Source organism: Polypterus senegalus, chromosome 10 (genome assembly GCF_016835505.1).
Source record: "Polypterus senegalus isolate Bchr_013 chromosome 10, ASM1683550v1, whole genome shotgun sequence".
Lineage (NCBI taxonomy): Eukaryota > Metazoa > Chordata > Cladistia > Polypteriformes > Polypteridae > Polypterus > Polypterus senegalus.
This window is the reverse complement of record NC_053163.1, coordinates 172,236,749-172,262,800: the sequence shown is the minus strand read 5'-3', so window position 1 is coordinate 172,262,800 and position 26,052 is coordinate 172,236,749. Positions and strand designations below refer to the sequence as shown.

Sequence of the window (26,052 nt, the reverse complement as noted above, 5' to 3'; positions counted from 1 at the left end):
AAATCATACACGGCATGCTGGGAACGGGAAGCTGGATCATTACACTGACCTGGAGAAGTGTCTGTGCTGCTCCCGGGCCCTAAGAAAAGGCGCTGCCGATGGAGGATGCCAGGATGATGGCCAGAATAATGCAGCAGACCATGATCATGATCTTCTTCTGCATGGTCACAGTTGTTTTAGGGAGGGAAGTTTGCAGATAGGAGAAAAGGGAGAGGAGAGTGAGAATAAAAAGCTTGAGAAAGAAGCCAGTAAATGGGGCAGAAAAAAAAATAAAATTTGATGTGGACAATTCAGTTGGAGGAAAGGAACTGGATACGCTTTAAAATACCGGGCTAAAATAAATAGAGCCCATGGTGTGGGGCACCCGTTGGCTAATCTTCCAGATGTGGATTCTTAATGTCCACTCCTGGTTAGGATAGAGAATTGCAGCCTACCCAGAGGTAAATGTCACTCCTATAAGGAGTCAGGTTAGCCCCCTCAGACTGATCAGGCTGCAGATTGCATTACACCCCAGTAGTCTTGGCCGGGGGTCCAGTGTGATCCTTATTGGTGCACATGCAAATGCCAGCCATGTTTAAGTTCTCTATTCATGAGATCAGTGTGCTGTGCCCCAGTTGGCAAACTTGCCCGTTACTCACCAGTCCAGGAGTCGGTGAAGACCCCGACTGATGAAGCCGCAGATTGCATTACACCCCAGTAGTCATGGCCAGGGTTCAGTGTGATCCTTATTGGTGAAGACACAAATGCCAGCCATTATTCAGTTGTAAATACGGTACATGAAATCAGCATCTGCTACTCACCAGTGGAATAGAAAATCTCAGGGCTCTGCCTTCAGTCTGCCCCCTGCTGGTCAAATTGCAGTTACCAAACATTCAAATGTAAAGCTTACCTCTTGGTTCAGCGTACCCCTAAAGGCAAGGATTCAATTCCCACTCAATGCATTACTTAATAATAAATCTGTGAGAACTCTGAAATGTATGCCTGGTCAGACTAAAGAGTACAATCCTTGTACAGTTCACATACTCTTGGGTTCAGGTATGTGCGGTCAGGGGAGGCAGGAAAAAAAAACAAACTAATAATGACAACATAAAATAAATGTGTCCACTGATCTGTGCTATTAATTTATTTTCTATATGATTCCAATTATTTTGATTATTTTTAGAGTCAGAATCGCTGAATTGGTGCACTGTCTGTTCAAATACAGGAGAGAAATGTGACGTGCTGCAGCGATGAGCCTCACCTCAGACTGCGCTCTCACGGGGTTGATGCCTGCAATTGGCGCATGCCTGTCGCTGTCTCTCTGTATGTCGCCAATATAATGTTTGCTGACACATTTATTATACACCCTGAGTTTCCACAGTCTGGCTAATATCTTTAATGAATGTGTGTGACAGATCTAGTCTTACTGACTGGACATAAAACTGCAGTGAAAAGGCACATAGTGAGGCAGACAGTACCGTGCCGCACCGAAGGGGGCACCTGTGTGTTGCTGCTGTTCTTCTACACAGAGGCGGCAATAAGTTACCAATATCAGAAAGTCAAGTGCACTGCAGCAGTCCGTTTATTTTTATTTTTTATTCCAACTGACTGCCCCTCTGACTTGGAAGTCGTACGATACGACATTGGCTTGATTTTACCTACCCTGAGAAATTTAGTCATGTAACCTGACATCCTCATGTGACGAGATCAGCAACTGTAGTCGCTAAGTTTGAAATTTCCTCTGCCTAGAAGTCATGGAATATCATCATCTTCTTTCAGCTGCTCCCGTTAGGGGTTGCCACAGCGGATCATCTTCTTCCATATCTTTCTGTCCTCTGCATCTTGTTCTGTTACACCCATCACTTGCATGTCCTCTCTCACCACATCCATAAACCTTCTCTTAGGCCTTCCTCTGTTTCTCTTTCCTGGCAGCTCTATCCTTAGCATCCTTCTCCCAATATACTCAGCATCTCTCCTCTGCTCATGTCCAAACCAACGCAATCTCTCCGCTCTGATTTTGTCTCCCAACCGTCCAACTTGAGCTGACCCTCTAAAGTCCTCATTTCTTATCCTGTCCATTCTCGTCACACCCAATGCAAATCTTAGCATCTTTAACTCTGCCACCTCCAGCTCTGTCTCCTGCTTTCTGGTCAGTGCCACCGTCTCCAGCCCATATCACATAGCTGGTCTCACTACCGTCCTGTAGACCTTCCCTTTCACTCTTGCTGATACCCGTCTGTCACAAATCACTCCTGACACTCTTCTCCACCCATTCCACCCTGCCTGCACTCTCTTTTTCACTTCTCTTCCACAATACCCGTTACTCTGTGCTGTTGATCCCAAGTATTTAAACTCCTCCAAATTCGCCAACTCTACTCCCTCATCCTCACCATTCCTCTGACCTCCCTCTCATTTACGCACATGTATTCTGTCTTGGTGTTCCTACTGACCTTCATTCCTCTCCTCTCTAGAGCAGATCTCCACCTCTCCAGGGTATCCTCAACCTGCTCCCTACTCTCACTACAGATCACAATGTCATCAGCAGACATCATAGTCCACAGGGACTCCTGTCTAATCTCGTTTGTCAACCTGTCCATCACCATTGCAAATAAGAAAGGGCTTAGAGCCAATCCCTGATGTAATCCCACCTCCGTCACTCCTACCGCAGACCTCATCACAGTCACACTTCCCTCGTACATATCCTGTACAACTCTTATGTACTTCTCTGCCACTCCTGACTTTCTCACACAATACCACAGCTCCTCTCTAGTCACCCTGTCATCTGCTTTCTCCAGGTCCACAAAGACGCAATGTAACTCCTTCTGACCTTCTCTAAACTTCTCCATCAACACCCTCAGAGCAAACATCTCATCTGTGGTGCTCGTTCTTGGCATGAAACCATATTGCGGGTCACTCATCATCACCTCACCTTCTTAACCAAGCTTCCACTACTCTTTCCCATAACTTCATGCTGTGGCTCATCAGTTTTATCCCCATGTAGTTACTGCAGTCCTGCACATCCCCCTTATTCTTAAATATCGGCCCACCAGTCCACTTCTTCTCCACTTCTCAGGCATCCTCTCACTTTCCAAGATTCCATTAAACAATCTCGTTATAAACTCCACTGCCATCCCTCCTAAACACCTCCAAGCTTCCACAGGTATGTCATCTGGACCATCGGCCTTTCCATTCTTCATCCTCATCATAGCTATCCTTACTCCCTCCTTGCTAATCCTTTACAATATGACACTGGCTTAATTTGGCATGCCCTGTAATTTTTGGTGGTGTGATTGAACATCCTCCAGAAATAAGATGAGCAACTACAGTTGACTGCAGTCATCACGTCTGACATCTCCTCCTACTAGAAGTCATGTAATACGACCTCCTCAGGTGGCAAGAGTAGGGTTAGGGTTACTGCAGCCAACTCCACTCGTCAAGTTTGACATCCCGACTTAACTCTTTGACGGCTAGAAATTTTTTCCAAAAAACTCAGTTTTCTGAAAAGCACACAAAGCAATGGTTCCACAGATAAATGTCTGTTGTTGTGTGCTGTGGCCGCAGTTGGTTGCCTGTTCGGCGTCTCTGGCAGCAGCGGCTACTAATGAGGGTGGCTCGATGGCCAGCAGGAATACATGGTGGGCCTGATGCTTGATTGTCTTCCTGTGGCAGTTGCTGTTTTGTAGCTGTTGTCATCGTAAGTGGCGGTCCTACCAGGTGAACATTACTGCAGGCACATCAGCTGCACGAATGGGTTCAGTACTGCAATCAGCTGGGGGCCGGTCAGCTAATGCTGGTACCTCACAGTTCTTTTTGATCTCCATCTCCGGATCACTTGCATCAAAATCAGGAGCCTGACAAGTCCGAGTCCGTTTCAGGGAAAATAGGCAAAATGTCATCCACCGAGTATTTGGCTTTGCACATTCACGTTGGTCTCTCACCAGATGTTGATGCCATTTTAGAGATTGTTTGCAATTCACCACTTATGCACGCAAAATAAATCAAGGTCAAATCAATGAAGCTAACTTTCCTTCTACCAAAGAGAGTCAAACTAAAATGTCACAGTTTACAGCGGATTATTGTTCTCTACCCCTGAATTGCGACAAAAGTCGACATCCACCCTGAAAGAGTTAACAGAAGTCATGCAATGTGACATCGGTTTAATTAGACATACGCTATGAATACTAGTCGTGTAATGTGACATCCTCTAGCAACAAGATCAGCAATGCAGTCATCAAGTTTGAAGTACCCTCCTACTAGAAGTTATGTGATGCGACCGGTTTGATTAGACACACACTTGGAAAACTAGGCGTGTAATCGGACATCTCCCAGCCACAAAATCAGCAAAAGCAGTTTTCAAGTTTGACATCCCCTCCCACTAGAAGTTACATAACGTGACTTCGGTTTAATTAAGACATACCTTATTATCACCAGTCATGTAATGCGACATCCTCCAGCAACAAGATCGGCGACGCAGTCATTAAGTTTGATGTACCCTCCCTACTAGAAGTCATGTGATGTGACCGGGTTTGATTAGACACACACTTTGAATACTAGATATGTAATCTGATATCCTCCAGCAACAACATCGGTGACACAGTCATCAAGTTTGACATCCCCCCCCCCCACTAGAAGTTACGTAACGTGACATCGGTTTAATTAGACATGTCTTATTAACCCCAGTCATGTAATGCGATATCCTCCTGCAACAAGATCAGCAAAGGCAGTTGTGAAGTTCAAAATCTTCTCCGACTAGAAGTCATATAAAGTGGTACACTCTTGTCATTTCTGGTCATGCAATGTGATATCCTACGGCAACAAGATCAGTAGCTGCGTTCATCATCAAGTTTAACATCCCCTCCTACTTGAAGTTGCGTCATGTGACATTGGTTTAGACGTACTCTATGAGTACCGGTCGTGTAATGTGACATCCTACGGCAACAAGATCAGTAGCTGCGTTCATCATCAAGTTTAACATCCCCTCCTGCTAGAGGTCGTGTAATGTGTAATGACAGCAGAGACTACACTTCCTGAGGCGGCTGAGTCGAGCAAGTCTTCCCCCTTCCATCCTCACCTACAGATGCACCATTGAGAATGTTCTGACCAGCTGCATCACTGTCTGGTATGGAAACTGCAACATATCCAACCGCAAGTGCCTGTAAAGGATGGTGAAGACAGCAGAGAACATTATTGGGGTGCCTCTCCCTTCACCTCAGGACATATTTTACAAACGCAGTGTCCGCAAGGCCTGCAGCATTGAGCAGGACCCCATGGACTTTTCACACTTCTGCCATCCAAGAGAAGATACTGCAGCACCAGAGCCAAATCTGCCAGATCTGCAGGACAGTTTTTACCCCCAAGCTACCAGACTGCCCCCCTGGGATCTTCCACACGGCCTCAACCACCTCTAAAAACAGAACTTTTATACATGCAAACCACTGTCCTGCAAAGACGAGTGTGCATGTAGAGAAGAACTGAAAATCTCATACTGACCTTTAAGGATTTTGACACACTTGATATCCTTCTGCTGTGAAACATTCTGACCTGTCATTGTTTACACGTCTTAAACAACGATTATCATACACTGATAATTTCTGTATTATCTATATCTATTATTTATTTATTATATTACATATCGATTGACTATATTTATGTATCTAGATTGCAAATACCATAACATTGCATTAATGTTCATATTGCTAACTACACATCAATAACCACTTACATCTTAACACCAGCAAGACCAAGGAGCTGGTGGTGGATTTTAGGAGGCCAAGGCCCCTCATGGACCCCGTGATCACCAGAGGTGACTGTGTACAGAGGGTGCAGACCTTTAAATATCTGGGAGTGCAGCTGGATGATAAATTGGACTGGACTGCCAATACTGATGATCTATGTAAGAAAGGTCAGAGCCGACTATACTTTCTGAGAAGGTTGGCGTCCTTCAACATCTGCAATAAGATGCTGCAGATGTTCTACCAGACGGTTGTGGCGAGTGCCCTCTTCTACACGGTGGTGTGCTGGGGTGGCAGCATTAAGATGAAGGACATCTCACGCCTGGACAAACTTGTTAAGAAGGCAGGCTGTATTGTAGGAGTAAAGTTGGACAGTTTGACATCTGTGGCAGAGCGACGGGCACTAAGCAAACTCCTGTCAATCATGAAGAATCCACTGCATCCACTGAACAGTGTCATCTCCAGACAGAGGAGTAGCTTCAGTGACAGACTTTTTGTCACTGTCCTGTTCCACTGACAGACTGAGGAGATCGTTCCTCCCCCACACTATGCGACTCTTCAATTCCACCCAGGGGAGTAAACGCTAACATTACTCAAAGTTATTGTCTGCTTTTACATGCATTTCTATTACTCTTTAATTTAATATTGTTTCTTTGTATCATTATACTGCTGCTGGATTATGTGAATTTCCCCTTGGGCTTAATAAAGTATCTATCTATCTAATATTGCTACTACTTCTTTGTCTTGTGTTTTAATTTTAAATTTTATTTCTATTTATAAATTTATTATTTGCACGTCATGTTATTACTTTGTGGACCATGAGCTTCACAATTTCGTCTATCTGTATACTTGTACTGTATATGGTTGAGATGACAATAAAGTTCACTTTGACTTTGACTTTAATTAGACATACCCTGTGAATTCTAATTGTATAATTTGACATCCTCCAGAAAAAGTTCAGCAACTGTAGTCATCAAGTTCAAATTGTCCTGCGAACCCTAGTCATATCATGTGATATCAACTTAGTTTGACGTACCCCTGCGAAATCTAGTTGTGTATTTTGACGTTCTCCAGCGACAAGATCAGCAACTGCAGTTGTCAAACCCAACATTCCTAATCAGCTTCAAGTTTGTGAAATGTTACAACGCCTTAGGGGACCACTCAGACACTTACTGGTGTGACCCAAAAGTCCAAATAGTTATCAACAAAGCACCACACAACTGCTTCTCCAGTGGCTCAGTGCGCCCCCTGCTGGTCTGAAGGCCCCACATCTGCTCAGAGTCCATTGGTGGATCTCACCGCTCCAGTTTCAGGGCACTGGTTACAGTTAAAATGAACAAAACACAGCCAGCTGGCCTATTAATGACGAACACAACTCCGAGACCTAGAGCGCCCTCTGCTGGTCTGGGAATGAAGTCCACTCCAAAGCTGGCACTTCAGCTCACACATCAAATGGGGGTCATGGCCTCCAGCTGACTCGGAAAGTACACATTCTGTTTAATTTTTCAGCCATGTTTGTTTATTGCAAAATAAATTAAAATCACAACTCTTCTTGGAATGTATACATTAAAAAGTTCTAGTATGAATCAACATTTTGTACTATTTTGTTAAAAAAAAAATACATATTTTCTTCATGGGAGCCAGGTCTCTGGGGCTTTGGTTGTGTAAGGGGTGACAGCGCCATTGCAAATGGCTGGTCAGGACCCCCAAAACTATGCCGGGAGTCTTCATCTTTGGCAAGGCAGCTCCAATAGCCCCCAAACCCCCGGATCCTGAGTGTAGTTCCATAGGAAGATAAAATCAAGGACCCCCGTAAAACAAAACTCATGTTAAAAAGGCACCTTAACTTTCATAGCTCATAAAGAAAAAAATGGAGGTGGGGCAGAGTCGTCGCTCGTGGCCCCCTGAGCCCGGCTAAGGACCGAATGTGCAAATCTGCTTCTGAGCACCCACAGCACACACGGGGACCACCAACAGCAGCCTTTATGACAACAATCCACGCATAAAAAAGAACCCCATGCACACGACTGTTTGATGTGTGCGGCGTGTGTGTAAATATGACACAAGTGCGAGGAAGAGCCACGTTAGCCATCCATGGAGTTCTTAATCCTATAAGGGAGGCATGGAGGCAACAACAAGGAGCAGGAATTCCACCAGACTGTTGGAGGGAGCAGCTTCCATGCGATTTCTGTGCCAGCCGAGTCCAGGATAGGGGACCGTGGAAAGCGTCGAGGAGGATGAGGAGGGGTGAGGTGAACAGGAAGACTGGATGGAAACCATTGTAGATGCTACCACAGTAAGGGAAGACTGGGTAAAGTGTGGGGACGGGGTGGGCGATCACTTGAGGGTTGTGCCCAGGATTATAGCCAGGATGATGAGGAGTACAACTGTCACCACCACAATGATGATGATGAGTTTCTGCAGGAAGAAGAGAGGAGCACAGAGTTAGGGATCCCCAAGGAAAGGTGCCCTCAAGATGCTCTTCAGCACACAACCCCCTTTGACCTCAGACCCCCTAACCCAAACACCAATATGAAGACACAGAGGCATGCCATGTGCCCAGAAATATCCAGATGTGTTTAGCCTGATCCTGTAACACTCATGCCCAAACAGGACAGTCTGATGTTTACTTGATTTTGTTCACCTGTTTTGCAAGTTCCTTTGGATAAAATTGTCTGCTAAGTAAAATAAATCTAACGTATTAAGTTGAAATCCTTGATGCCTGTCTGCAGAGGGTCAGCACCTATGAATATGGACATACGTGTGAGGTCCCGAGATCCTCCTTGACCACTCAGATCTGCCGATGAAAGGCGTCTGGTGATGCCACCCAAGTCTTAACTCAGAGCCGTTTCTTGTGTAGCCCCTAGCTGGTGAAATGAGCTGTCCGCCTCTATCCGAACTGCTGACCCCCCTACCTCGTATGGGAACTCTCCTGTTTGGTGCATTTCTGTCTTTATCCATTTTTGTACCCTGCAAATCGTAACTCACTTGCATTTTGTTCTGAGTTTGTCACTTGTGGTGATCAATTTTGTCATCTTGTCCTGTCACAGTTGCTGCCAAACATTCCCCCCAGACCAGGGGTCCTCAATCACGGTCCTGGAGAGCCGCAGTGGCTGCAGGTTTTTGCTCCAATCCAGTTGCTTAATAAAAAGCACTTATTGCTAAAGTAACACTTCTGCTTCACTTTAGTGATTTTGAGCCCTTATTGCTTAATTTTGTCTTGACCAGCTATTTTAATTGCTCCTTATTATCAATAACATGCAAATGACAAGAGAGAGCAGCATTTCTCCATTTAGCTTCTTTACATTTACACCTGTGTGTATTTATCTGCACTAATGGGTTTAATTAAATACTTGGAAGAAGAACGAAGAGAAAAAAGTGAAGGACTGAGAATTACTCGTCCATTTTAGCCTTCAAATCATTTGCATGATAGAAAGGGAAAGAAAATCTAGGATATGAGAATGACTTGACATAGCAGAGTTAATTTAATTTCATAGCTTGTTAGTGCTTTATTGGCAAGAATTGCTTTCTAATTAAGCAACCAGGTCAGAACAAAAACCTGCAGCCACTGCGGCTCTCCAGGACTGGGATTGAGGACCCCTGCCCCAGACTGATGTTTACTCGCTTCTGCTGACCTCTTTTGTAAGTCGCCTTAAATCACGGGTGTCGAACTCCGGTTCTGGTGGGCCGCAGTGGCTGCAGGTTTTCATTCTAACCATTTAGAACCCTAACCCTAACCACCTTTTTAATTAGTGACCTGTATTTGCTGCTAAATAACTTCATTTGCTTTAGTGTTAATTAACTTGACTCAGGCCCCCCGAGTCGTCTCTTTTTCCTTAATTAGCAGCAAAACAATAATGAGACACAAAACGAGCCACCAGATAACCAGCTCACCTGTGGCCATCACACAATATGTGAAAATAGAGAAAGGTGAAGGTCTTGGTAAGGCTGATCTCTCAGGTCACCAAAACATCTTGACGGCGTACTTAGAAAAAAAAAAAACAAAAAAAAACAGAATATCAGCAGTTTTGAAAATGTCTGCTGTGGGAGAATGAGAGCAGCAACAAGCCATGGAACTAAATAACGAGTTTAATTAACAGCAAGAATCAGATTCTCATTAAGAGATTGGTTGGTGTTTGAAATCCCAGTTTAGCTGCTCATCTGTTGGCTCATTTCTGTTTGTCTGCCATTAAATGAAGAAAAGAATCAATCCAGAGGACCAAATCCTTAAAAACAAGGCTATTAAAATGAAGGGAAAAGAAGTTAATTAGCAGTGAAAACTGGTCACTGATCAGGAAAAGGGTGGGAATGAAAAGCTGCAGCCACTGCGGCCCTCCAGGCCCGGAGGTCGACACCCGTGCCTTAAATAAAAGTGTCTGCTAAGCAAATAAATGTAAGTGTAGGGGTTCAACCACACAATTGTAGTTACCAACGGCATGTCATGGAGGAATGAAGGGGACACATTTTGACAAAACACCACCAATTTGTTGTCAGCATTTACAGTACTTCAATACTGGCATAAAATGAGCTCGAGGTAAGCCCAAGTTTACCAAGCAGGGAAACAAAAAAAGAATACTTGTGCCATCTAGTGGAAAAAACTGCAAACTGAGTCAGAGAAAGTTCTCATTGTAGAAAGGACGAAATGTGCTGCATTGTCACATCGCACTTCCTGAATGCTTGTAATACTTGGTGGAGTTTTTACAGGCCACCCATTTTCATCTCTTTGCTGGTTTTGTTCTCACAGAGTAGTACAAGGAATACTCCACCCAGAAATGATACTTTTTATTTTAATTAGCCCATATATTTTGTAGTAATGGCGAAGAAATGAATTGAAATTCATGTTTTCATGCACAATGGAGAGAAAATAGTTAATGACATAACTAACGTGGCTACTCATCTAAGACGGGTTGAAATCTAAGTAATCAACGAAGCCCTCAGTGTTAACGTTTGCTCTGCACCATCTATTGAAGTGTATTTTAATAATTCATGTAATACCCAAAATGCATTGTGTTTGGCGGTCCAACAGACATCACAAACATTTGTGGTAATAAAATTCGTTACCCCAAATCCTGCTTCTCCGTTAACAGCACAATCTGGATATTTTTTGGCACAGAAGAAATAATTGCAAGTCCATAAATATTTGTTGAAATGCAGCATTACCTGTATGGGGGCGTAAAAGGTATATGAAATAATACAGGGCAAGGGCCACCTAACTGTTAGGAAGCCCACCTTAGTAGTCCCCCTACACAAGCTTTGAATCTGAACCAAAGTGAGCCAAGGATTGTCTGACATGAGGGGTACAGCCTCATGATTTTAACCACAAATATTTAATGGACATGCATGACACAACACCGAAAGTGGAAGGCACAAGACTGCTGGGACTGATTTTTACTGTGTGTCACTTAAGGGGGGCACAGAATTCATCACCATCAGTTCTTCTAACAGCATTGGCGACTGCATAGTATAGTTAGTGTAATGCAACGTCGAGGACTGCAGGATACGGTAATTCGTGTAGTTTGTTATATTGTTACATATGATGTACGTGAAGGTTTTAAGAAGAGCACTACATTATTATTGCCAAGGTTAACACTTACATGAACTTTATAAAGAATAAATGATATTGCATTTCCATGTTACGAGGTGTGGCAGAAAAGTAATGAGACTGGCAACACTGCAAGCGATCTGGCAACGCTGCGCTGTTGTCCTTGATAGAGCACGTGCATCAGTACCCTCCCATAGCTCAGTGCGAGTTTCAACTCCTTTCGTTAACTACGTGATTTTTGTGACTGCTATTAGCGAAGTTGTGTTTTTGGTTGTGCGTCACGCAAAATGGAACAGCGGAATTTGGAGCAACGTTGTGCCATTAAACGGCAAGTGTGACATTTGAAAAGTTAAAACAGGCCTATGGGGAACATTCTTTATCCCGAGCTGAAGTTTTTCGCTGGCACAAATCATTTTTGGAAGGCAGAAAACACGTTGAAGATGAACACCATTCAGGGAGGACTTCAACTTCGAAAACCAATGAAAACATCGAAAGTGTGAACACTCTTGTGAGATCAGACCGTCGTTTAACATTAAGAATGTTGAGTGAACAATTAAATTTGAACAGATTTACCATTCATCAAATTTTGACTGAACATTTGCACATGCAAAAGGTCTGTGCCAAAATGGTGCCGAAAAACTGCCTTCTCCATAACAGAATTTTTGACCTCAAAAAGGCATTCCTGTGGTTCCCCAGCCCCCTTATTCACCTGACCTCAGTCCGTGTGACTTTTTCTTTTTTCCTAAACAGAAAAATGTCCTCAAAGGACGTCATTTCGGGAATTTAGAAAACATCCAAAAGAGTGTAACGGACATGCTGAAGACCATACCGGTCGAAGACTTCCAGCGCTGCTACCAACAGTGGGAACAACGTCTCCATCGGTGTGCAGCTGCCCAAGGGAACTACTTTGAAGGGGATAACATTGATGTTTGAAAAAAATAAAAACATTGGTAAATAAAAAATCAGTCTCATTACTTTTCTGCCACACCTCGTATTATTAGTGGAAAATAAAATTTTTACTTCAGCTTCTGTTGTGGCTTAAGGACTGTCGATATTTTCTTTCTTTAGATACACAAGAACATACAAAATTTGACAAATGAGAGGAGACCATTAAGTCCATCAGACTTGTTTGTTTAGCTACTAGTGTGAAATTCTTATTTAATGTACTGTGTATAATAAACTTTTACAATTTATCTCGCCGTAAACGTTTAAACATAAGGAAAAGGATTGAGTATAACTCAAGGGTTAACCAAATGTAACTCAACACTGAAAGCACAAGACTCTTCATTTTAGAGAAGCTACCAATGTAATTTTCCAAGATTTGAATGAGGTAAATGAGTAACAAACACCCCTCCAGAAAACAGAATTAAACTGATGGGAAAGCCCATACACCCCTCCCTCCAACCTTATGAAGCAGTGCTAATATCAATAGGACAATCCACAAAACACCAATTTTAATGAATAACGGGAGAATCGACACGAGACAGAAATTACTTTTGGCGTTAGCTGTTTGGAGGAGGTAATGAAGTTCAGCATATTAAGAGATAACATGATGTCTTAGATGAGGTGATAGTAATTAGAAAAAGTATAAAAGCAGACACATCGATGGACTGAGACATTTGTTCAGAACTCTGTGCAAATAAAGAAGCATTCTGCATTCTCATCTGGACTCCGTGGCTGCCTTCTTTGAAGATGGAGGACAGTATTTTTCCACAACAATAGCTAAGCCATTCCAATCTCTCTGTCTCTATCCAGATACTTCCCTAAAATTTGTTAAGGTTTCTGCTTCAACTACATGTCTTGGTTAGTTTGTTCCAGATTCCCACAACTCAGAAGTGCTTCATGGCTTTAGTTCTAAATGCACTTCACGATACTTTCCATAAGTATGTGATTCATTGTGAAGTTGAAAGAATTCTGCTGGATCTACTTTATCAAAGCCTTTGAGAATTTTGAAGACATGTATTTGGCTCCTATGCTGTCGCCTCTGCTCGAGACTAAGAACGTTTAATTCTCATTCTGTCAGAATAGATACTGGTAATAGGATCTTAATTATTAATATCAAATATTATGTTCTCTGTCTCTCAACGTGATAAACAGGACCCAGATCTTTTCCTCTCGACCTTGGCAGTACGGTCTACAAGGATCAGTAGATATTTTAACTCCATGTTATTAATAGAATACCAGTGTTTTTTCATTATATTTATACAACTAAACACAACTGAAAAGTTATTTTCATGTCATGTGTTCACCGCAATCTAGAGCTACGTCCACAATACTATATTTTTGTTTAAAAACATAGCCATTTGTCTCAGTATTCACATTTCTATCCACACTGCCCCAACATTTTAACCTCGGAAAAACAGAACCATCTGAAAATGCTCTCCAGAGGTGTATATTTCTGAAAATACTGGCTCTGCGCTGCAGTGTAGATGAGTGAAAACGGAGAGTTTTGAAAACGCAGACTTTAAATCAATTCTTGCTCATAACAACTTTGCATTTTCTTCACTGAAAAAAACATATTCCAATATATCAGACATGGAAGAATTGCTTCCATGGTGCTTGTTGTATCGCTTACATGTGTTCATCTAAAATGCCTCTTGTGCAGTTGGAATGCTGGATACGTGTGCAAAAGGCACAGAACTTAGCAGTCACTACCGTTTGTGATAAATCCCATGACCGGCCGCATTACCAAACCTTCAAAGATTTTTTTTTTTCTGCCGACACAATTATGTCCAGCGTAGGCAAACGTTTTTCAGTCATTTAAGTGTGCATGGAGATACTTTCATTAATGATGGCAAAAAGATAGTGTGGATGGAGATCATAATCATTTAAGAATAACATTTTTTTCCTAAAAACATTTGAAAATACAAATGTATTAATGTGCGACTCCAAATACAAATAGGTGTGAAGATTACCTTGGTGTGAGTGGTGACTTATATTCTAAGTTAATATATGTACTGTATATACTCGCACTTAAGTTCTCCCGCGGATAAGTCGGGGCTCGATTTTACCAAATTATTTCCAGTATTTTATAATGTCGGTCGTTTAAGTCAAATGCGGAAAACTAACGCTATTGATCCAAGAGATTATGATATGCTAATGCCCACCTGAGAGAGTAACCACAGAGCACACAGCCTTTTTTTTCTTCTGTAACGGTGCCTACGTGACCACACGGTAATACCCAAACTATTCCAAAGCGACATTTGCACTGTTTTGTGGTGTTTTTTTTTTGTATCTTACACCCTCATACACCTTTATCGTAAGAGCATCCCTTATCTACGATGGAGCGTTCGATCAGAAGAAAATGTGAAGTTGGTTTTATATTAAAAGTTGTTGAAGTGGCAAAAGAAATTGCAACAAAAGCCGATGTGTCTGAGAAACTGGTGCGAGATTGGAGGAGGCAAGAAGATGTAAAAAAAATAAATTGTCACATTTTTGAACAGGCGTATAAGTCGTGTCCCGTTTTATGGGTTTCAAGATCCGACTTATATGCGAGTATATACGGTAAATTAATATATTTAAAATATACAAATTTGATTGGTGTCAGGAGTAGGATACAAACTGTTAATTCATTTATTTTACACTTCTTACTAATTCATGATATGAAACAGAAGACTGAATTCTTGTTTGGTGTTAGAAGTGGGATAAGTACTCTATAATACTTGATTTGTCTGGCATTGACAGTAGGATACATGTTATGGGGCCATTTAGGATTGCTTTTTAACAGCGATGGGATTCTTATTTGGTGTCCGGGGTGGGATACAAGATATTTATTACTTAAGTGATTACATACTGTGAAATAAATTAGGAATACGAGTTGTTCCACAGTTTTCATTTGCTTGGTGTAAGAAGTAGGATAAAATTATTAGTGAGAGAATACAAAGCATAATGTACTGTTGACTCACTACACATATTACATGTTAGTAAATGGATAATCAGTAACCAATGCAAAATAGCCCAGCAGATAAGCCCCTCATCCCAAACCTTAGGACCAATGATACTATTAAACAGAAAAGAAACACACAAATGTTATTCCTTAAACTTATAAACGAAACCCACTGACTAAAGTGATGCAATAGTGTCACCATTAGCCCAAATCCCAACAAGGAACATTTTATCCTCTCAATAACTTACGCTTTGGAGACCACAAGGCCCGTCATCCACTCCTTTTCAGTCCAACAGAGAGACCAATTATTAATGCAACAATTGCAAGCACCACAAGGACCACAATTATAATGATTATCATTTTCTGAAAAGATGAAAAGTAGGTGGCTCAGCATTGCCATTACCTCGACAAAAAGTTCTCAGACTGCTCAGCTAAAACGTCTCCTTTGCATTATTTCAGAGAGAGAGAAACAGAACGACCCTCAGTGGCTCATGGACTCCCTGAACCCTCAAGGAGAGCTGTAAATGATGCAGAAGTGACCAAAGGCTAAAATAAACCATCTTGACTAAACGGAAGGTGTAGGGTGTTCAGACTTTTTCTTTCCAGAAGGTGAAAGGTTGCAGGTACCCATTAGCCACTGCTGCGGTTACCGGAAATTAGCAATTTCTTTCTAACATTACTGGAAATGACTGAGGTGAAGGAAGGTTGCTGTCTGATCCCACTAGACTCGGAAGGACGTGTATGTCATGTACCAAGGAAACCGTATGCTTGCCGGCTTCCAGTTGTGTGCAGGAAGGAAATGATCAGTTTGAATTTCAGCCTCTTCCCTTTAGGTTAGATGTCATTCGCCGCATGTCTCAATTTCAAAAGGTTTTTAACTGTGCTGGACAGGAAGGCCAACAACTGTCTTGGTAATTACTTGGATCACTACTTCTAATCCAAATTCCTCAGTTCACACAACTCACGATATGTCAATTCTGGTTTTCACCTCTTTTCCCCAATCTTAATGTTCTGGTTTTCTGTCTTTAATACTTCTTGTGGAATACCTTTATCTATTTGTTGTACGAGGAGGGAACACACCTTACAAACACAGGAGCAGGAAACTTCACAGCTCCTCTTAAAACCCCAGCTGAGAGGAATAGGCATAAAAAACACACAACAAAACACAAGCAAACCAAAACTCACCCTGCGTGCCTCACTCTTGAACTTAACAGCTTGCTTTGTTTCAGACACCGCTCTTTCTACAAATCCCACCGATTGGTCCATATTGCTTTCGATTCTGTCAATCATGCTCCCCTAGAGGGTTAGGTCAAGAAAACCAAGAAAGAGAGGGGCAGAAAGGAGGAGGAGAGGCAAGGAGGAAGGGAAAATGGAAGCAGAGGTGCAGGGTGGTGGCAGGAGTGGGGAGGGAGAAAGAGAAAGAGAGAAACAGAGGCAGAGAAGCCATTAGCTCCCAGGCAGCTGAAACAGACACACCTTTCTCGCCTTGCTCTGGTACTTGACCGCTTTCTTGGTCTCCTCTTTGGCTGCTGCAACGTGATCGACCGCCTGGGACACGTTCATCTCGATATTATTCAGCATGTCTCCCTGTGAAAAACACAAACACAAGACAGGTGTTCAGTTGGAGAGAGTCAGGGGAAGTGTGGAACAGTTTTCTGCTAATAAGATGTAGACAGCAATGGTGTGGCTTGTCACAGGTAGGGGGCTTTAAGAAGGGAAAAGCAATGTCACAAGGTGGCAAGACGGTGCATGATGGTATGGTTGTTCCGTCAAGCGGGCCAGAGTCAGGCACATGACAATGGGTGAGCCACACTGCACCTTGCTGGTTCAACAGTTGCTTTCTAGGCACCCAGCATGCCACAGCCTCTCATGAAGGTTTCAACATGTAATTTAAAAAAAAAAAAGAAAGAAAAAGAAATATCTATGTATTACCTGTGTAGATACTCCTCCGCAAGCAAGGCAACAATAGCAAATAAACAGATTATTACAATTGATACTACCAAAAAAATAAGAGAGTAAATAAAAACACACACATTAAAGACAAAACACAAAGAAAAATGTGTCATGGGGAACTGGAGGACGGCAGCAGAGTGTGACACAGTGAAGAGTGGACAAAATTGGGGTTATGGATAAGAATAAGGAGAAAGGAGCTCAAGGAATGTAATTGAGGGCAAAGGAAGGAGTGAAAGCGGGCAGGGGGTCATCAGGCAGGTCTGTCCCAGAGCCCATAGTCTCACGGAGCAAACTCTCGTCACACACGTGCGACTAGGAGGGAGCCGTATGGACCAAGTGAAGGTAATTCCACGCCAGGCCCAGTGGGGTGCACTAAACCCTCTTCTGTTGTCTCTAAAGACTGAAAATGGGAAAACCTGCCTGATTCACCCGTAAAGACATCACTTCCGGTTCCGGCGCCCAGAGGAACATCACTTCTGGTTCCACGATGTCACTTCCGGTCATGGCCTTTAACGCCGCCATGCTTTGAAGAGTAATTCAGTTCAGTTCAGTTCAGTTGAGGACTCGAGTCAGTGCACATGAGTGCTCATTCTAAACCCTTTTGCAGCCAGGGATAATGTATGGGTGGCCGCCCCAAACCTTTTTGTGCGTGTTGAGGCTGTTCATTTCACACACACACACACACACACACAACCTTCTACCTACCGTGAACACACACAAACAGCTCAAACAACAGACACATTCCCCTCTGCACTGGTTATAAAGTAGGGGCTGACACAGGGAGAGCTCAACTGATATCACTGTGGGGGAGACAGTCAGAAAAAGACAGATAAAGGTACTATATAGTAGGCAGGTAGATAGATAGATAGACAGATCTTTGTCTCCAGAGGGAAATTTGGCAAAAAATGAGAGTGTACAATAAAGACAAGGTCCTCCAGGACTGGAACACAGGGCTCTCACACACTAGGTGGCAGCACCAGGCTGATATGAAGACAAAGTCTTCCGAGAAGTGATCCTGGGGCTCTTTAACACCAGGGAGCAGTGCGGACACTGCACCACCACAGCACAGTACCAGCAATATGAGACAAAATTATAATATCCACATTTATTTTGTTTTCACAAACATGTAGGAAACACGGTAGGCATGTTTATCTTCCAGTGGCACCTCAGGCCCCATAAGGTTGTATTGTAAAATACAAGGACAGGCTATGTATTTTATTTTTTTTTTTTATTTATAGGAAACTCAGACTTTACTATTAACTAGCCGAAGCCCGCTGTAGCATATGGCGGTGTAAGAATAGGAACCGAAAATGGTGAGAAAGGAATTCAGTATAACAAAGGCTTAGGAAACCACCGTCGCAGTATAACAAAAATAGCAAGGAGCGAAACCAATGCCAATGGTCGAGAAAGTACCTTCCTGTAGCAGGCTGCGGAAAACATAGACGTATATAGACAGACGCCGCATTCACTGTGTTGCCCAGTCGACATGATAAGTCAGCGCGTCCGCCATATTGCGAGTGGTAAAAGTGCCATTTAAACTAATACAGGTAGACTTAGAAACCGGGTTTTCTGATGAAAAAACAATTATGTTTTAAACAGTATCGTTTACATACAACAGATTTTGGCGAATCGTTTACATGCAACTATTTATATCCATTTATACACTAAATGCGTGCGTATCCCATGGTCTTAGAGTTGGTGGGCAGGGCTCTAAGTTGGCGATCATGGCTCTCTGTGTTGCATGCGGTGTAAAGTCAATGTGGCTCAAAGGTGCATGTGGACTTTTGCACAGACGAAAGCGACTGAGTCTGTGTTTGGTGAGTTGTTGCATGCCTCGAAAGCGATGCTGGACTCGGGAGGAAGGTTACAGTTGGCGTGTGTGGCTCTGTTGTGCGTATCCCATTAAGGCGGTAGGAGAGTTAGTGTTGGTGGGCGGGGTTCTGTCGAGCGTATCCCATGGTCTTAGTGTTGGTGGGCGGGGCTCTGTCGAGCGTATCCCATGGTCTTAGTGTTGGCGGGCGGGGCTCTGTCGAGCGTATCCCATGGTCTTAGTGTTGGCGGGCGGGGCTCTGTCGAGCGTATCCCATGGTCTTAGTGTTGGCGGGCGGGGCTCTGTCTTGCGTGCCCTTAGTGATTATATATATATATATATATATGTTTAGCAGATGCCTTTATCTAAGGCAAGTTACTTCCATCCATCCATTTTCTAACCCGCTGAATCCGAACACAGGGTCACAGGGGTCTGCTGGAGCCAAACCCAGCCAACACAGGGCACAAGGCAGGAACCAATCCTGGGTAGGGTGCCAACCCACCGCAGGACACACACACAAACACACCCACACACCAAGCACACACCAGAGCCAATTTAGAATCGCCAATCCACCTAACCAGCATGTCGTTGGACTGTGGGAGGAAACCGGAGCGCCCGGAGGAAACCCACGCAGACACGGGGAGAACATGCAAACTCCACGCAGGGAGGACCCAGGAAGCGAACCCAGGTCTCCTAACTGCGAGGCAGCAGTGCTACCATTGCGCCACCGTGCCACCCAAGGCAAGTTGCAATGTAGGTTAAATACATATGAAAATGAAGGTATGAGCATCAAAAGCAACAGAGAACACAAGGGAATTAGAACTACATAATTATCCCTGAAGTTAGAATACTACAAAAATCAGCATCCTAAACTCTTTCGGTGCAGCAGCAGCCACCTTGTAGGAGGGAAACTAAACAGATCCAAAATATTTAATAAAAAATTGTGCTTTAAAAGATGCCTAAAGTAAATTGGGTGTTATTCAAATGGATTAAGAAAGATCATTCCACATCTTCAGAGTAAAGAAATGGAGAAAAAAAAAATGTCCAGTCTTGACATGTCTGACAAGAGGAGGAACAGTCAGCAGATAAGCAATGGCAGATTGGAGACTTCTTCAGGAGACATAAGGAGAGACCCAGGATTGGAGATATTGAAGAGCAGAACCATTCAGAGAGCTGTGGGTCAAGACAAGAGTTTTGAACTGGATCTTCGCAGCAACAGGAAGTCAATAGAGAGACTGAAGCAGAGGAGTATTAGGAGTGAAACGAGGATCCGAGAAGGAAGCTTCACCAGGAGAGAGTTGCAATAGTCCAGCCAAGAGAGAACCAGTGCCTGAAAAAGGACTGGTGTGCCATAATTAGGCAGGAAGAATCAAATCCTTTGAATATTATGAAGAGAAGAAACGAGAGGACTGGGCCATTGAAAATATATGTTTGATGAATGAAAGTGAGGAGTCCAGAGTTGTGCCAAGATTCTTGACCATGACTGATGGGGTATAAGGGTGACATCTTTGAGGGTGATGCATCAGAGACAAATCTGAGGGCAAGTATAAGATATCTTAGACTTTGAAAGGTTAAGCTTAAGGTGATAAGGAGATTGCAGAGAGACAACTGGAGATCTGGGTTGAACCTTTGGACTATAAGAGGGAAATCAGAGAAGGACCAGTGCATTGTCAGCACAAAGGTGGTAGGAGAAGCCATGAGAAGAAATAACTTTGCCCAAGGAACAAATATACAGAGAAAAGAGAAGAGGACCAAGTATTGATCCTTGAGGCCCACCTATAGAACTTTAGAACACAATTTTGTGTTATTTGTAAAGACATAAATTCGACTGAAAAATACCCAACTTTTCCTTTAAGGATCTTCTGTGGATTAAATTTTATTTTGACTTGAATTGGAAGAGTTTATTTTTTATTAACACCTTGTTTCCACTGTTTATGGAACACTCTGTCCAGCATCACATGACCAATTCTGTCGTGTCATTGATGTTTTCAGACACAACACTCTAAATATGGTGGTGTTCACGTCTTTGGTTATCCCTCTGTGGATGACCCTAATCTTTCCAAGTTTTTCTGAAATCCTCTTCAGTTCATGGACATTGATTTTTTGCTTCACCTTTTAGTTTTGGCTACTCATGCTTCTTGTCTTAGAGTTTTGGCCTCTGCATTCTGCTTGATCTCGACTGTGGTGTGTGTTTTGCATTTTCCAGTCCATTATCCTTTTCTCACAATAATTCTGAGGTGTCATCTCATAACAGTAAACAAGGTTACCTTAGTATCTTATGCACATATTTTTTTAAAAGTTGTCAAGGCTTCCACTTCAACTCTATGACTCTGTAGTTTGTTCCAGATTTCCATGATCCTGTGCATGAAGAAGTGTCCCTTGGCTTCCAACTTAAGCCCTATTTGGATGTAATTAGCTTTATACCAGGAGGCAGAGTAAAGTCAATGCTTGAAGTGAGCATGTAAAAGCCCAACCTGCCCTGGGATGCCTAAGAAGTGGAAGGATTGAGGGTAAGGCGGCCTTCTTTAGGGCGCTGCTTCACTCAGAACGCTAGATGGCAGCTCCCCTGGATTGTAGCGGTGCCCCAGATTCCCACAGGGCACTAAGGGACTTAGAGGTCTTTATCTCAGACCTGTTGGGTACCCTTGGTGTAGTCAAAATGGAGGAGCCATATGGCATGGGGTTTCCGTCTAACCCACAAGTGCTTACAGTCCATATGGACAGAAGAACACAAGCACTTCCGGGTTTACCACTATTAAGAGGACTTGCCAGCCTCACAGCAATGAGCCAGAGTCAGGAAGTGGAGGCAAAGAAGAGCGAGAAAGGACTGTGTGGCATATGAGTGGGTGCTTCTGTACTGTACTGTACTGTACTATGAAGAGGGGTGCAACAAAAAAGAATTTCCCCACTGATGAATAAAATGTGTGCTGTGTTGAACTTGTGTCTCAGCCTGTCTGTCGAGGTTTGGGGAGCGGTACGCCCCTGGTGGTCCACAGAACTAGTACTCCATTCTGGCATTTTGCCGTTTTTGTCTTACGAGTACCGTTAGTTACTGTTTGCATGCCGTCACTTCAGATCAAATTATCAACTCTTATTTATAACAACATCATCATGTCCGGTCACACATTCAGCCTTCAGCAGTGCTTTTCATTATAAACTATACATAACGGTGCACCTTCGATACCTCACCCTGTTATTCACAATTAAGAGTACTAGCAGTTCTCCCCACCCCCCATTTAGACACTGGTTAAAGTAATTATTATTATGGAGTTATTTTTTACAGACGTTATGTAGAACGTAAAAGGCTCTGTGATGTCTACTGAGACTTGAACGTACGGTCTGTAAAAACTTACTGACAGGACTAAAATTTCAGAGGTCCTCGAGTGATAATTACATTACCTCCACGTCTTGGTATGAAACTAATCCCGTCTGAATAGGGCTTAAAATACACTTCCCTTGATATTATACTCATCCTCCAGTATTTACAGATCATTTGTCCACAGGACGTTCTCTGGCTCAAGACTAAAGATGCTGAATTCTCTAAAGCTTCTCAGAGTAGAACATGCCCTTTAGTTCCAAGATGCACTTGCTTGCATTTTCGATGTGGCATACACAGAACTATGCAGAATTCTCGACAAGTGGTTTGACTAGCCTAGTGGTTCTCAACCACTAGGGGCCACGAATTGCGATTGTTTATATCGTTATTGGGTCACGAATGTGTCGCGCAGTGGGTCTGCGCTCTCTCACCCTACCGCTATAAAGATCGTATTCTGTTCATGAGGGATCCCATCTATGCCCTGACTACCATGCTTGATCACTCTGACGATCATGCATGTATAATCCCCAAGGTGGGTCGCAACAACACTTATTACGGGGGAAAAGGTGGGTCATGATACCAAAAGTGGTGAGGAACACTACACCAGCTTACAACATTTATAGGCTAGTTTCATAAGCCAGTTTGATCAAACTGGTAGATGCCAAGTTAAACACGTGTTCTGTTCATACACAAGGCCCTGGCTTTTATCAATGCACCATACCTCCCAGCATGGCATGCAGTGGCATGGTTTGGTCCCAGTCTTTCCACATATGGCTATATAGAGATCTGTTTTTTTTTTTGTTTTCTCCCCAACGTGGGCTTCTCAGATCCCCGAGATCACCTAGTCCACACTACTCTTTCTTCATCTCATTGCGTCCCAGTTGTATTCCTTGCCGCATCCCTTTACTAACCTGATTCTCCACTAGCATGGCGATGTCCACAAACATGTCGTGAAGTTCCTTGATGCTGCTCTCCAGTCTTAGTATGTCTTTATGCCGAGATTCTATCTCATTGAGTGCTTGCTTGGAGATTTGGGAGTCGATAATCTGGAAAAGTCGACACAGTATTAGAACTTTTTCTTGCCCTCTTCAGCCTGATGTGTCTGTTCTTTCACAACTGCACCCTGTAAGCTCCGGTCCTGTCCCTCCCTGTTTCTCACCCATCTCTTCCCAGACGGATCATTGTGACTCTATTTTCTCTTACCCCTGATGTAAAAATGGCCGGATTCCCGCTCTCCAGCATTTCCTCCAGTTCTTCATCTGTGGTATTTTTTCCAGCTGGGAGAGAAAAGGAGTAAGAGAACAGCAAGAAGTTTAGCACCAAAGGCAACATTCAACCAGATAGTATTTCAGGTGACGGAGACATTTTATATTAGACACAATCTTGAGTTCATTTATGAGCCATTTACATCTTTTAAAATTCAAATAGACTCTAGTTGAAGACCTCCAGAGCTCGCGAAGGAGATTGTCGCTTTATTCTAGATTGTTAATGATAACATCTGGTTACACCAAGTGACAAAAACCTGCACTCCAATTGGCTGTCCACAGGAGGTCTGTGGCTGGACCCATCTCATTCACTCATTGGCCGGCCGATTACTTTTTCTTACTTTTACCAATTTAGGATAACATGATGCAGTGTGATATATCCACTACAGACATATCTAGAGGTAGAGATGACCATGGATGGCGTGATAGTCCGTTAGAGGGCACATCTACAGCATGTAGGTGGAGCCAGCGTTACTAAGAGGACAGTCATGTGAACAAAGGGCCAACTCAGCACCGCTGACACGTTAGCCAGGAATCCAACTGAAGGTCGGGCAACATTGAGCAGCATTGTTCTGCATCAGACTGTATTCTGCATACACTAGAGAGAAGAAAGCAGACCTCGTTTTCATTTACAGAGGGACTGGAAGAAGAAACGTAATCGAGAACTGAGTCTAATTCGAAAACCAAAGAAACCTGCCATATCTTTCATCAAAACACAAATCATAACTCCAATCTGTTAATTTGAGGTTTTATTTAATATTTTCTGAATGAAATCCCCCGCTTTTTGTGAGCTCTTGGACTTTTTTTTTTTTTAATTCCCAAGACTCTGATTATTACTGTTAGTTTGTGGATTACAAGCTTGTTTTCATTCTGTAAATTTATGTGGGTGGGCCATTTTCACCAGCATTTAGTTGTTTCACGATCATCGTCAGTTGTACTCCCGTGTTATTAGAAGTGTGTACTTGAAGTTCGTAAATTTTGTCACCAGTTTGGCAGATTTTAAAAAGTCAATGAATAATTCACTTTCTGTCTGAATTTGTCGGATTCCCAAACCCTTTTTGCCAATCACGTTTTTGTTCAAATCGAATCCTTTTCCTGAAAGTTTCTCTTCTTCCTGACTCGCATTAGTATTTTTGACTTTGGTTTTTGTCCTGCGATTTGGCTTTGGTAATGATGTGCCCGGCTTTCAAATGTGTCTTTTCTCCCGGTTGTCTATCAAAAACTTTCACTAGTTCTCTAGCAGAGCAGTATTGTTGTTGAAATAATTATTGTAAAGGTTCAAATTAACGTGGAATTTATCAAACACACAGAGCCTTTTGTTTTCAGCCCAATCATGGACAACTCAGAGATCCTAGGGAATGACCTTAACGTGGTCGTGTCAATCACACGGCCGGAGCTAGTTACCATAGCTACCAGCACAACAAATGACAGCGCCCACAAAGAAAATGAGGGGTCAAGAAAGGCATGAAAATACATTGGAAACCAATCGTGAAAAATATTTACTGAAAAAGAAATGAACTCTGCACAATTCATACCCCTAATAGTACAGAAGGAACAAAAAACATGCAGAATTATCACTTTTAAAAAAAAAAAAAAAGTATAAGAACATTAGAACAGTCCTATCCATTTAGTGTTTTCCATAATAACATCAAGTTTTGAAAGTCCCTAAAGTCCTACTGTCCACCACACTACTTGGTCACTTATTCCATGTGTGTGTAAAATAAATATGACTATAACAGATTACCTCTCTTATTATGCAGCAACGATTTGGTAATTTAAGTGACTATCCTGACATTTTGTAGTAATAGATAGTGGGCCTCCTTAAAAGTCAGACATGCTGCAGGCAACACATGCGAAAGCACAGACTGCCAATCCTCAGACGGGCCTGGTGCATTAGTTTATTCATCTGTCCTTTTTACATGTGCTTTGTAGATGTTTGTGTGTGTGTTTGTGAGTATGTATGTGTATATGGATATATGTATACTGTATATATACACACCTGTATATGTACATAGGTATATATGAATGTATCCATGTACGGTAATCCCTCGCTTTCGCGGGTTTTATATGTAAGCATATCTAAATATATAATGCAGATTTTTCGCTGCTTCGCGGGTTCTTCGGACAATGGTTCTTTTTACTTCCTGTACATGCTTCCTAAGTTGGTTTGCCCAGTTGATTTCATACAAGGGACGCTATTGGCAGATGGCTGAGAAGCTAACCAATCAGAGCACGCAGTAAAGTTCCTGTGTGCTGACTGGCTCAGCGATGGAGCACCGAATTCAATTGCGCTGCGTTAACCAGGAAGTCTCGTCTCGCTCATTCAGCATCAACGTGTTTCGCTGTGTAAAGAGTTAACTTTTGTGCTCTTTTGTGTTTATCTTTGTGCGTAGTCAAGCCCTTTGTTATGGCTCCAAAACGATCTGCTCCTGCTACTGCTTCAGGGGCCATGCCCAAGCGCCAACGGAAGATGTTAACGACTGCCGAAAAGGTAAACGTTTTGGATTTGTTGAAGGAAGGGAAAAGCTACACTGCTGTAGGACGCCATTACAGCATTAATGAGGCTACG

The 26,052-nt window shown here is 42.8% G+C and overlaps 1 protein-coding gene across 1 annotated transcript in view; it reads right to left on the bottom strand.

Annotated features, from left to right (window-relative positions):
- Positions 1–7,269: 7,269 nt before the first annotated feature.
- Positions 7,270–26,052, bottom strand: part of stx3a (syntaxin 3A) — a gene marked incomplete at its 5' end in the record, with an annotated part of 43,357 nt that continues 24,574 nt past the window's right edge. The window contains 4 exons of the mRNA XM_039767769.1: positions 7,270–8,129; positions 16,616–16,726; positions 23,130–23,264; positions 23,422–23,495. Coding sequence (XP_039623703.1) covers positions 8,049–8,129; positions 16,616–16,726; positions 23,130–23,264; positions 23,422–23,495 — 401 coding nt within the window. The remainder of the gene's footprint in view (positions 8,130–16,615; positions 16,727–23,129; positions 23,265–23,421; positions 23,496–26,052) is intronic.